At 43.2% G+C, this 13,553-nt stretch overlaps 1 protein-coding gene and 1 non-coding gene across 10 annotated transcripts in view; both read left to right on the forward strand.

Annotated features, from left to right (window-relative positions):
- Positions 1–13,553, forward strand: part of PUM1 (pumilio RNA binding family member 1) — a 79,203-nt gene that overhangs the window by 48,906 nt on the left and 16,744 nt on the right. For 8 of the 9 annotated variants that reach the window (XM_086765280.1, XM_086765283.1, XM_086765284.1 and 5 more), the window contains 5 exons: positions 3,401–3,552; positions 6,812–6,950; positions 8,616–8,759; positions 9,709–10,005; positions 11,873–12,109. In XM_086765280.1, coding sequence (XP_086621406.1) covers positions 3,401–3,552; positions 6,812–6,950; positions 8,616–8,759; positions 9,709–10,005; positions 11,873–12,109 — 969 coding nt within the window. The remainder of the gene's footprint in view (positions 1–3,400; positions 3,553–6,811; positions 6,951–8,615; positions 8,760–9,708; positions 10,006–11,872; positions 12,110–13,553) is intronic. The other variant, XM_086765282.1, reaches the window with a different exon arrangement.
- LOC147598113 (small nucleolar RNA SNORD103/SNORD85) lies at positions 1,127–1,210 on the forward strand. Its single transcript, XR_015260951.1, has one exon. It is a non-coding gene; the product is annotated as a small nucleolar RNA SNORD103/SNORD85 (small nucleolar RNA).

Here is a 13,553-nt window from a genome sequence, read left to right on the forward strand (position 1 = left end):
GTGTTGTGAAATTGCCTTCTCTCGTTTGAGAAAGATGTCACTCGAAAAAAGAAATCTTGCCTTTTGTAAGACAAGGTGGGAAATGTTGATTCCCTCTGAGGTGGTGTGCTACAGGTAGAAAAGTGTTTCTGTTCTTTGTGGAGAAGTGGATGCTGGAATAATCTGCATTAGGGAAAAACACAGTGCCCCTAAACTGCAGGTGGGGTCGGTTGGGCTGTGTCTGCACTGTGCTTCTCAGGCTTGGGTGTCTTAGATGCCTCATTCACTTCGTGCTGACCTCTGTTCCCTGCAGAGCCAGCTCAGAGCTGGAGACAGGTATGGTTACGTGGGTTTTGGGGGAGCATGCGGAGCTGGCTCTTCCCCAGCTGCCTCGGGCACGGTGTCTTGCAAGAGGTGGTGGATGCCCCATCCCTGGAAACGTTCAAGGCCAAGCTGGATGAGGCTCTGAGCAACCTGATCTAGTCGGGGATGTCCCTGCTCCTTGCAGGGGGGTTGGACTAGATGACCTTTGAAGGTCCCTTCCAACCCTAACCATTCTATGATTCTAAGGGTGCCTCTCCTCTTCTGGATCCGTGCTGGCCCCAGGCCGATACGGCAGGGTTTGCGTTGGGCTGCACCGGAGCCGTTTGAGTTCTGCTGTTCCTCATCTCCATCCCTAAAAAGACACCACTTCATGGATGTCTCTGGTTGCCGTACTGGTAATTGTGAAGTGACCAGCTCATCAGTCACTAGTAGTTGATAAAGCTGTGATTTGCAGCCTTGCGTTTTCAGACGTGAGGTTCTTGAGGCTGTTTAACCTGGTGGTCATCAAGTCCTCATGCTCTGCAAGGGGGACTGGCTGTTCCTGCAGAGAGCAGGTATGGCTTCTGCTTACCGAGATTTGAGTGTGAAGGCTGAGATTAAAAGCGAAAACTTTGCCATGAACACACAGGTGGTTTTGCTAATGTTTCTTGGAAGGAGTATTTGTGGGTGTCTGTGGCCAGTGTGTGAGACGTAGTAGTGAGAATATTTGATTTCACAGGCACCAGAATGGCTTTTATTTTCTCATGTCTGCCTGTCTTTAATAAGTGTAAAAGCAGGTGCAAGATCTCCTGAAGTAAAGAAACACTCTGCGTGTTTTTGTAAGTCTGGCAATGATGACACACTTGCCCTCACTGAGAACGCTGTTCAATAATGAGCCTCACCATGCGCTCAAATGAGCTGAGCCAGACTTGCAACTCTTTTAAGCCCAGCTGCCTGCAAACTTCAAAGACTCTGTGTCTCTTCTTCTTTTAAACACCTAAGGCTTTTGCAGATCTGATGAGCAACCTCTAACTAGGAAAAAAAAACCCATCTAGACTATACTTGTTTGATAATTAGAACTGAAATTAAAATAACCCAGAGAGATGCCCGCATTTTGCTGATATAAAGGGCATTGCAGCAGCTTCCCAGTAGCCTAAGGGCAAACACAGACAAATTACTTGCATAAAATGGAGCAGTTGCAACTATTTTCCTGTTGAGCGCAGAAGCACCCTAGCAGTTGCTGTCTGATCTGCGCTGACTGAATGTGGACAGATTATAATCCCCAGATTAGCTATGTGTTTGTAGCTTTTTAGGTCAAGACAGGCATTGATTTGTTTTTCTGCAGGTTTTGTTAATTTTAGCTACCGCTGCACGTGAATTTCCAGGTTGAAAGGTAAGAAACAAGTGGTTGCTGCTCCAAGACGAATCTGAGTAAGACGCACAAGTCACCTTCCCTGACGGTACACAGTAAATCCAGCAAGGCAGAGCTTTAGTGAGAGATACAAATCCAACTGTTCAGCATGTATTGCTAAAGTGCCTGGCGTTAAATTGCTTGTGGCACCTCCCTGCTGCACACAGAACTGGGCGTGGGTGTTAATGCTGCTACAAAATCCTAGATTTAGGGAAAATATAGTGGTTAAACCCAAAATAATAAAAGACAGTAACTATTACACTTTTGAAATACGAATTTAATAGTTGACATTACGTATGAAATTAATATTTGAAGCGTAGCTGCGGCTCGCCAGCCTGCAGTATTGGCTGTGGGAGCTGTTCGTCCCGGCGGAGAGCCAGGCTGCTGCACGGTGGATGGCCTTTACGTTACGCAGTAGTTCATTTGAGACAAATGTGTGTTGCTGTATGAAAAAACAAAACCAAAAGGAATGAAGTACTTCTGGATTTTTCCCTTTGTCATACCGAAACTTACACTGAGCAGTGTCTTTTTGCATCTCCCTTTTTCCTGTTATCCTTCGTTTTGGGGGGGAATAGTTCTAAAGTCTCTTGGGACAAGCGCTCACAGTCTTTAAGTGCGTTACGTTTGTTCTCCTAGCAGGGTCTTACTGTAACAGTTCTCTCTTAAAATAGAAGCTATTTGTACTCCATATAAGAACAAGTGTGTGGTTCAAATTCACTGCAGACTTGTTTATTCTACAGTGTCAAATACGACCGTGGCGCTCTCCCTTAAAAAAGCTCGCGTGCCATAATTTACTCCTCTCTGGGGCAGGAACCCCTGGGATAAGGGATGTATTTGAAAAGCAAAGGAAATACTTATACCTTTCTGCTGACCTTTCCAAAAGAAACAGAACAGGCATATTAAAAAATATTGCTGATTTCACAGATGTGTTATTTGACGGGAGGGACTCTGCCATTCAGCGCAGTGTACTCGCCGCTTCCTCAGCGTTACGCCAGCTAGAATTATTTAAGGATATAGGCTGCTGTTTTGCCATCGCCAAATTAAGTGTGCGGTGTCCTGAAACTTGATAAAACACAATGACTCTTCGAAAGTTAGGCTTTTTCTGATGCTCTCCAAGATTTATTTTTTTGTTAGCCTTTTGATTTGGAGGAGGGAATTTTAAAAGGTACAGGATCTTACAGCCTCCTTTGTGGTGGTTTGCAAGTAAAAGCAGAACTGAGTGGCTAGAAAAAATAATATTTTAACACTTGAGAACTGATGCTATCTACGTGCAAAGAAGGGTTTTTTTAATTTATTGGGCAGCTAAATGATAGATGTTACTGAGCTGTGAATGTCAGCTGAGAGTAGAAGAGACTTGTGTATCTTCATTTAAACAAATTTCCTTCTCTTTTGGTTAGAGAACTTTTGGTCCTTCGCTATAAAATTAGGGCACAACAATAAAAACACGGAATTTCAACAGGATCGCTGCTAGCAGAATTTGACCTCCTCCAGTAAGGTAAAAGCAAGTAAAGATGAAATTTCAGGTCTGACTTCTAAGCTTTTAAGAAATGAATAATACAGATGCCAGAATCGCTCAGTATTTGCAAAGGGTTTGAAGCAGATCATCTGGAAATAGGATTTGTTAAACCGAATATGAAGAGGGAGTATTTTTAGTTTGCAGTGTGACTGTCGCTCTACAGAAGCTCACTGATTCCCTTCACATTGTAGGTCCGGCCGTTGTTCCTCACCAGTACTATGGAGTTACGCCCTGGGGAGTTTATCCTGCCAGCCTCTTCCAGCAGCAAGCTGCCGCGGCTGCTGCTGCAACCAATTCGGCAAATCAGCAGACCACGCAGCAAACCCAGCAGGGCCAGCAGCAGGTAAGGGGCAGGCTGCTTTGCAGCTTTGAAGAACTGCAATTTTTTTTTTTTTTTTTTTTTAAATGACCTCTCCTGACACTCGGCTCTGACTGAGAAGAGCCTTTGACCTCTCTTAAAAAAAAGGAGAAGAAACACCCGTACATTCTGTTACATCGTTTATGCATCATGCACGTGAAGGATAGCGCATGTACATTTGTGGTAGTGAATTAGTGTGTGTTAATGCTTTGGAAACAAATAATTTCAGCAGCTTGTGAACGTTACTGAGTGACACGTGCTGTTGGCGTGTGAGTGGAAATCATTATCTTGCAATCTGGTTTTGTGCCCATTACTGCAACTTGAAGGCCATGGAGGTGATGGTGATGTGTGTCAAACACTGAATGTCAGTAAGTGTGCTCTTATCTGCAGGGTGATGTCCAGTACAGAAATTTTTTTTTATGAAGACCAGCCTTAAAAGGGTCAAAATAATAGCAGAATGAACTATTTGACTTGAAGACAAAAGATGAGCGCAAAAAGAAAACACTGGGTTGGCTTTTTTTGTAAGGTGAACTGTGCAGCTGTTTGGCTTTAGGCTGCACAAAGGTTTGGAGAATTTGACACCTAGAAGAACAGAATTAATGAAGTTAGTGAAGATTTTTCGTATGATCTGCTGTTACCCCTTTAAGTGTGTTAGAGATTAATATTGAGGCAGGTATCTGTTGTTTAAATGGTATTTGCTTTTTTAAAAAAAAAAAAAAACGAAGAGGTCACACTGAGGGCTGATAAGGGGAATGTTTTCTTTATATATTTTGTAAACGATATGTGCTTGGTGGACTTTGCACTATCCACCTCTGCTCTTCATCCTTGGGCAGTGACAGCATATTGGATTATACAGCCTGTGCTTTTTCTTCTGGTGGAAATTTGTATGCATCTTTGTGATGAACCACTGTGTCATTTCTTGTTCAGTTTTTGTTGGGTTGTTGTGTCGTCCCCACCCCCCAACTTGGAATTTAACTAGGTTAATTTTCCCGACTTCAGTTAGGTAAGATAAGTCTAGTAAAGGTCTGGTGTTTAGTCACAGTTGTTCCTCTGATGCAGATGACACAAATGGGAATCTAGCAACTACTGGAGCAGAAGGTGGAAACCGAGAGTCTAGTGTGAGAATTAATAGGAAACAAGAATTTTCTTCCTTTACTGTAAGGAAAAGCCATCCTAAATGTTTTATGAAATTGTGTGGGAGTGCAAATTGTTAGCTTGCTATTTAAATCGGCATTAAAAAAAAAAATCCAAACTTTCAGACTAAATTGATGGTTGCTTAACCTGAGTAATTAAGTTAAATGCTAGAAGGAAGAGAAGCGTCTCACCATCCTGGTTTGGGTTCTTACTCCCCTTAGGCACGCGGTTGGATGTACTCTGCTTTTCTCCTTTCAGGCCCCGGAAGGGCCCGTAGGACAGGTGGCAAGATCTGGCCTTGGGTTCCTGTCACCTGGCCGGCTCTCTGGCACAACCCCAGCTGGTTTATCTGGCGTTTGCTTACGCGCTGGTCCTCGCCTGGCGTTGGCTTTGTGCGGTTTTATCGGCCTCTGTCCCACGGTACTTCCTACTTGGAAACAAAATGGGTTCGTTATCTTACCAAACAGCGAGGTGGCTCCTTTCTTGTAATAACTTAAAGCCTTCCTTTCTGGTCCTCGTGCGTTTGATAGCAGTTATAGAAAATGGCAATTGGCAGCTGAGTTTATCACCTTCTGCTCTGAAAACTAAAGCAAAGACTCGTGTTTGATAGCATTATAAGGCTTTTTCGGAAAATAAAAGCGGTGATGTTTCACACCAGTGATTCTGGACCAGTGGTCAGGAGGAGAACACTTTGCTCCTGACAAAGTTAATCATCAAACCTTCCCACTTGGCAGGTCACAGACAGGAGCGTGTGGAGCAGACCTCCCGCACGTACCCGTGCACACAGGTGAAACGGCAGTAAGAATGTGTTAATGCATTCAAACGAGGAGCCTTTCCCCGTAAGAAAGTGTGTACTAAGAGAGCTTCTGCAAAGGTTTGGGCTATTAAAATAAAAAATCATCAGTAGGCTTTATAGTATTTGTCATTACTCCTATAGCCGTGAAACGGGCATGAGTGGGGACGGTGGGCATTGTTTTTAATGCAAACCTTCCAGCCGTGAGAGGATACAGCGTATATTTTTTTGGATTAAATCTTTCTAAAAAGTGCTGAGGCAAACGTTTTGGAAATCTAGAGTGATGATTATGGACAGTTGATTTGTGATCCTTATGACACCTTAATAGTGTATTTATAAAAAACACTAGCATTTCACTGCCTGCGGGCTGCCATCCATCACGTGTATTCTGTACGATGCCCTCGTGCAGCCTGTGCTTACCAAGCAGCTGCGTGAGACTCCCTGGGCTGAAGAGTTCCCATCCAGGCTTTGACAGCGATAGCAAACTCTGGGATGTGCATCCTGGTTAACTTCAGGATCCTCTCCCAGTGTCATTTTTTCCTTTTAATACCTTTTTCCAGTGATACACACAGCGTTACTTTTTGCAGCAAGGCATGCCGAGTACCAAAGGATGGCTTTTAAAAAAGCTGACCTCGCTCGCGGGTGCAGACTCTTGCATCACCGCTTTGAGTAAAAGGCTTTTGCAAGCCAAGTCTGTCACAGGTAATTACAGGAAAGGTCAGTTTGCCATCTTCCATTTTGAGAGCAGCAGGTGCTTAAACCACCAGAGCTACCTGTAAAAGATGGTGTGTGATCTTTGGTCATTATTTCTGGTGAGTAAGTGTCGTGTCACCGGGTCTCTGTTTTCTGTTGGGGTGGAGGGGGGCTGGCAACTTGGAAAAACCCGTGTCACCTCGTGTCATCAGCCCCCAGCCCCTAATTTGGGCTTTTTAAGGTTTCTACTCAAGCGGGCTTTCAGCGATGCTTTTGTGACAGAGACTGAGTATTCTCTGGAGTGGTGCAGGTGGCTTGCAAACACTTCTACCAAAGGATGAGTATTGAAGGTATATCAAGAAATGGCAGAGGTCAGATGATGGTCGGTAAGCCTGGGAGGGGGTGTGTTATTTAAATTGTATCTTCTGCATTTATGCCTGGAGGTAGTGTGAAGGCTCGTGCTGGCCGAGGCAGCTCTGCCCTCAGTAAAGGGGAGGGATGTCACGCACTAGTTGTGCAAGAACTTCAACTAGATTGCTGCTGGTGCTCCTGGAAGCGTCTGGTGATTGTGGCTTGCTCCTGGGTTCCAAAATAAACAGATCGGTGTTCTTCTGTCTTCTGCAGGTTCTCCGCGGAGGAGCCAGTCAGCGTCCTTTGACCCCAAATCAGAACCAGCAGGGACAGCAGACTGATCCGCTGGTGGCTGCCGCGGCCGTCAATTCTGCCCTTGCCTTTGGACAAGGGCTGGCAGCAGGGATGCCAGGTAGGGCCTCTGAGCGAGCTGCAACTTCTCCCGTGTACAGGGAGATGTAACAGCATTCTATCTTGTGTCTCCACAGGGTGTCACGTTTGCCTCGCGTTCAGCGCTATCTTGTTTTTATTGTTTTTCAGTTTTAATCTGGCATTTTTTGAAAGGCTGTTAGATGTGAACCTAAATACCTGTGCAGCATTTAAGTTAAACCAGGGTTTAGGTCCTTGTGTCACAGGTGAAAACAAATTTTATCAACTGTGTTGCTGGATGGGTGCGTTAGGTTGCTTAGGTACTCAAAATAATTGATGGCTCCTGTTGAAAGCTGCTTTCAGACTTTTCTGTGGATCATGCCAGCTTATGTGATCTTTATTTTAAAACCTCAGAGATACCTTAGTCCCATTCATTAGCCTTGTTTCTCCATTCCTGCCAGGTGCCTGACTTTAACAGGATAGGGACTTTCCCTTCATAATTTCTTCCAGGCAAAAACCTAGTGGCTTAAAAACAGGAAAAAACTAAAAGGAAGCAGGGGTTCATTCTAATTTAGAATTCTACAGTAGAGGAGCTACTGTGTGAATTCAAAATCTGATCCATGGGCTGTGTGGTACCGGTGCTTTTGACATTCAGTGATGTAGGATGCTACCGTAATGGTAAAGGGCAAACATAAGTTGGTTTTTTTTGTGTTTTTTTATTTTTTTTTTTTGTTTGGTTTTTTTTTTGTTTGTTTGTTTGGGGTTTTTTTTTTGTTTTTTTTTTTGTTTTTTTTTTTGTTTTTTTTTTTTTTTTTTTTTTTTAATAATGTGCAAGTATGTCCCCCTGATCAAATGTAAGAGAACAGGATTATTTCAACCTCCTCAGGTTTCCTTGCTGGAAGCGTCACATGGTTGTTACAGTGGGCTTTTTATGGTTTAAGAGGAATATTGCCGTATTAAGTTAAAAAGTGAGCTGTAACAGGCATGTTTCCAAGCAATCTGCAGATTTCCTTACGTCTGCGTTATTGGGGTTTTGGGGGTTATATTTGCAAAGCAAATACTCACAGAGAATGTTCTCTTTGTGACTCCACCTTGCAGAATCACTTCACTTTTTCCTGAAGGTTTTGTTTAACTGGAGAATTGTACAGCGAGGAACCTAAACAACTGTATGTCATTGACAATCTGTTGCTTTGTGTATCACCAGCATATTTAACAGTTTTTATTAATATATGTATTAAAGAATACTTCACGATACATACCTTCCAAAATATGTAACTCTAAGTTCCTTGTCTTGTTTGCATGTGTGTGCGCAATGAAGAACTCCAGCATCCAGTGGGAGAGTGGGAAGTGCAGTGTGTTCACTCATATGAAAAGCCCCAGCCCACGTTTTACTTAAAACGGAAAAGAAATAGTGCTTTTGTATTTTAAGACTTTTAAAAATCTGTATAACTGAATTTACACTGAAGGCAATGCCAGTATAGTAGGTTCGGCACTGGAGGAAGTGTCTTCTCTACCTGGAATTCTTATTAGTGTAAAGTCAGACTGTTAATACGGATTTTCTTTTATTTTTTTTACTTCGGGAGAAGCAGAGCTATTGTTTCTTTTTCCATTCAGATTTTTCTTGGAAAATTTTCTTGCACTGTAGTTGTCTGAAGATTATTTGTGTTGCTTGTTACCTTACCCGTGCACCGGTGGTTTGCCTCCTCAGGTTACCCGGTGCTGGCTCCTGCTGCGTACTATGACCAAACAGGTGCTCTCGTGGTGAATGCAGGGGCCAGGAACGGCCTGGGGGCCCCCGTCCGTCTGGTAGCCCCCGCTCCCGTCATCATCAGCTCCTCCGCGGCGCAAGCAGGTGAGTCCCGGTCCTGTCCAGTGAAAATCTGCTCCGTTCCCAGTGGAGGGTGGACACAAGATCCTCTGGGCTCTGCTGGCGATGATGACACACTTGCCCTCACTGAGATCCGTCGCGGGGATTGTTGCTGAGAACATCCTCTGTGCGCACCGTGGGCTGAGCCTCCAGAACAGCCTCCGAGAGGCAGCATTGCATCAACTCGCTTGTTTTGCCGAGTTCTGTGACAGTTACTTAAATTTGTCTGCTGGCATCTAGTTTCCCATGTAATAAAAGCATGCGCAGAGCTCCCAAATGACCCCCTTGCTGAAATGTTACATGCCTGGCCTTTGCCATGAGTTGTTTGGGGTTTTATTAGGGTTCTTTGGGAGTTCAAGGCTTTAAAAGGATTTTTTTCAGCCAGAATCTGTGGTGTAAGCAGTCTTTGCCAGTGTTTGTAACAGATTATGAAATGGGTTTTTGATTTGTTTCCTTGTAGCTCTTGTTTATTTTGCTTTTCTTTTACTTTGGAACAGCCTGAAACCAAAAGTGCTTGGTTTTGATGTTCGTAGCACCGCAGGATTGTGTTTCATGTGCTAAAGCACAATTTCTCTTGTTTCAAAACTTGTGGTTTTTAATTGGATATTGCAAAGTGTGCGGCTGTATTGATTTGAATCTTCGATCTTAGGAGAAAGGGAACGTTTCTGTGTGTTTGATCTCTGCAGCTCTGATAATACAAGCAGCAATAGTAATAGCTAGGCATTGCTGGTCGTCATTGGTCTGCGCGAGACTCGTGGAGCTCAGGCGTAAAGTAAAGAGACTTTATCCAGAATTTGATGCAAAAGGAAGATTTTCATCTTGAGAGGAAAGAAAAAAATCTATAGTAAATAAAAGGAACTTGCTAAGTTTTAACTTCCAAAACTGCTATGAAAATGGATTTTTCAGTCTGTGCTTCCAATGACTTTCTCTCCAGCAGTTGCAGCGGCCGCAGCCTCAGCCAACGGTGCGGCGGGTGGCCTGGCGGGAACGACGAACGGACCGTTTCGCCCTCTAGGAACTCAGCAGCCCCAACCCCAGCCTCAGCAGCAGCCCACCAACAACCTGGCGTCCAGCTCGTTTTACGGCAACAACTCTCTCAGCAGCAATTCCCAGAGCAGCTCGCTCTTCTCTCAGGGCTCTGCCCAGCCTGCTAACACTTCCCTGGGATTTGGAAGCAGCAGCTCTCTGGGCGCCACGCTGGGGTCTGCGCTGGGAGGTTTTGGGACAGCAGGTAAGAACAGCAGCTTCTTCATGGGGAAAAAGGAGAAAAGCAGATAGCTCCAGGTGCAACTAGTGGGCTCGTGAGCTGCTGGAGCTGGTGCACTGAGCTGCTGAGCCCTCCTCCTCATCTGGCTGAAATTAAATGGAGATTCTTCCTGTAGGGACTGCTTTGGTGTTCCAAACCTGCAGCGCTTTCTGGTAAAACTTCTTCTAGTCGATGATATATTAGAAGTACCAAAGTAATGATTTTGCTTTGTTATACACATTATCAGTTGTCCCCTTGTTGTTACAGACTGGTTTTTAAGCAGCTTTGAATTTCCTTGTCTTTACCTGCATGTGCTTGGTGGAGATTCTAAACAAACAGGCATTGGCTCCAGAGTGGCATCCATCCGCGTGCTAGCTCTTACCTCAGAATAATGGCTAAGTAACTTTTTGTGGAATTTTTAAGAAGTTGATCTGAGGTGATTCCATGCTTTGTTCTGGAATTTGTTCCCATCGTACACCAAAAAAGGTCACTTATTCTGGGTGTGAGAAATGTTACATACATGGCTGGTTTCGATCAGTTTGTTCGGCAGTTGGAGACAAAGATTTTTTTTTTTTTTTTTTTTTCAGAATAAAACCAACCAGAAAGATGTTTGTGCATTGGCATTTTTTTCCTTAGGTTTGTTTTTTTGAAGTACAACAGTTGTTTTAATTACATCTTAGTCTCAGAGGCAGTAATTATGGCGTGAACTTCCCTGCTTTCATCGGTGTGGAGGGCAGGTTAAAACGCGCCGTTTGAACCTACTTCATCATGAAAGACTGAGGGCTGTGCTGTCACTGCATCAAATCACATTTTTTAAAAAAGTTATCCTAAATATTTCTCTTAAACCCAGCCTGAGAATTTGAACCATCTTGGATTCAGATAAACACAGCATTCACTTCTGTCACTTCAGTTTATTTAACTAACTGAATTCAATTACTAGTGTGCTCAATGCCAAGATGCACAAACTTGTTTTCCCTCAATCAATGAATAAAAATATGAGGCTGTTGCTTCTGGAACTTGTGTGCAGGCATGAAAAATGACTAGTTCATTACAGTTAACAATTTCACTATTTATTAAACAAGATTTTAAAGAAGAATTGATTTTTTTGACAGTACATTTAAAGAGTTTGTGTTTGACTATCAAGACAACTCTTCCAAAAACATTAGGTTTATGTGTTAAATTGGATTCTAATTTCCATCTCAATAAAGCTTGGTGCAAACAGGAGCCGTTTTCTAATGTAATGAAAGGTGAGCAGAAGGATTTCAAGTGAATGTACACAAAGCTGTGCTGCTCTTAAGTAAACGTGAATAGATCAAATCTCGTGTTGGGTTTGTTTTAGCTCTAATGGCCAAGGAATAAATATGAGGCAATGCTTGTAGGGCGATTTAATATCTTCTGTTGAACTAAGTGATGTGCTTAGGGGAAAAGAACTTTTGAAGTACACAAACCTTCTTCTGAAGGTTCAGGAGCAAAGCACAACTGTTTGTGTCCAAAAGCCAAAGTGTTCGCTATTGTTTCGTTCTGTCACTTCTTTAGGTGAATTTTTATCTTCTTGATCTTTCTGCTTGTAGATTTTTGGAGCTGTATTTTTTTTATGTGCTCTATCATTATAAAAACTACAAAACTATGAATGCAAAGACAGGATTCAAGCTAATTGTTTATGTTAAGGATTTCTGCTTGATCGTTGACAAAATGGTTTTAATTAATGCATTTCATTTGAGTGCATGCAACACCCTTAGGAAAGCAACAGCCTGGTGCAGTGGAATTGTTAACAGGTGCTATTGTTTTGTCTCTCCAGCTGTCTTGGGCAGCCTGTTGACATCACACAATTTTACTCTTTTCTTTGTTTCAGTTGCTAACTCTAATACGGGCAGTGGCTCCCGCCGAGACTCCCTCACAGGAAGCAGTGACCTGTACAAGAGGACATCCAACAGTTTGACACCTATAGGACACAGTTTTTATAATGGCCTTGGGTTTTCCTCCTCTCCTGGACCTGTGGGAATGCCTCTGCCCAGCCAAGGACCTGGCCACTCTCAGACTCCACCACCTTCCTTATCTTCACACGGATCGTCTTCCAGTTTAAACCTGGGTAAGAGCCGCAGTGCCGCTGGCCCAGCACTGCAGCGTACTGCTCTGCTCTCCCTTGGTGCAGAGGGGTGAGCACCTTGCTGCTGGCTGGGTGAGGTGCATTGCTGCTGCTCTCGTTCTTCTGGCAGGGTCCCACTTTTGCAGAAGCAGCAGGTGAAACACAGGAGCTGCAGCACCGACGTTACATGTGTATCTCTCGCTGTAGTTCAGCTGTTAAACAGGGAGGTTTCTGTATTGCCTCCTTGTTTCCTCATCTCCAGATTACAGATAACATTGCCAAGTGTTTGAAAAACTAACTGTTTTTCTTGCACAGATCTTGGTAACAGCACCAATTCGTTGTTATCCTTGAATAAAATAGTTCTGTAAGGGTGATTCTTAAACTAGTCAAATGTTTTAAAATACCCGTTGAGTTTTTAATAATAAATTAATGAGCTTAGAATACAGTCTCTTCTTTTAACCAAAACATGCAATGCTGTCTGGAGCAGTACTTAATTTTTAGCTGAGAATTTTGTGCATTTGCTTTTGAAAATTTCCTGTCAATGTGCCGTTAGCAAAAGCACCTCAGTGCGTGGGAGAGGCTTTCTGAATTTTGGTGCGATACATTACTTTATGCACGCTACATCTTCTGGAAGAAATTCTAGTTGGCCCAGAGCTCTTACATACAGTAAAGTAAAGCTTTAAAATAAATAAAGCAGATATGAAATAATAAAGCAATGCTCGTCTGAACTTCCTGAAGTGTTCATTTCCAGGCCTCATAGACAAACGCGATAGGTTACTTGTTGCATCTGCACCAGGTGATGTACTTGCTCAAAAAAATCCCTTTGTTTTGGTTCTGTCGCCCATCTGTCTGGATTGAACAAAACTTTTCGTTATCAGAACAGTTTTCCATACACACATACACACTCACCAGATACGATGTTTCTCATGTTTATTAAATGTGTGTGTGATAAACTTGATATTGGCTAAAGGTTGGCACGGAGTAGTAAATAAGATTTTTCGAGATGAAGTTTAGAGCTACCATCTTTTCTTGTTCAGAGCTTTAATAGAATTGGAAGGGTTTGTAGCTTTATTTATGCAGCTGTACGGTTCTTAAGCTGACAGTTAAATAGCTACAGTAAATTAATGCTGAAGACTAACCAGATTACAAATCTGGCACTAGAAATAGTCTGTTGCCTCTGCAGGCAGACAAAAGAATGAATCTTAAAAACTGGATCAGAGAAAGGTTAATCTGTTTGAGAACAAACTCTAGGGAGAAGGCGGAGTTACCGTTTACAGAAATGGGTTGTAGCCCTGAGCAGTTAGCGTGAGTCCTTCCTTGACAGAGCGTTCCTCTCCTGGTGGCCAGGTTTCCTCTGTGGCTGGCTTCGTGCTTGGTAATGCTGCAAGGAAAATCTCATCTAGAATAGCTCTGTGTTTGTGTGGCTTTCACCCTGAAATCTGTAAAA

This window comes from Chlamydotis macqueenii, chromosome 22 (assembly GCF_036417535.1).
Source record: "Chlamydotis macqueenii isolate bChlMac1 chromosome 22, bChlMac1.mat, whole genome shotgun sequence".
NCBI lineage: Eukaryota > Metazoa > Chordata > Aves > Otidiformes > Otididae > Chlamydotis > Chlamydotis macqueenii.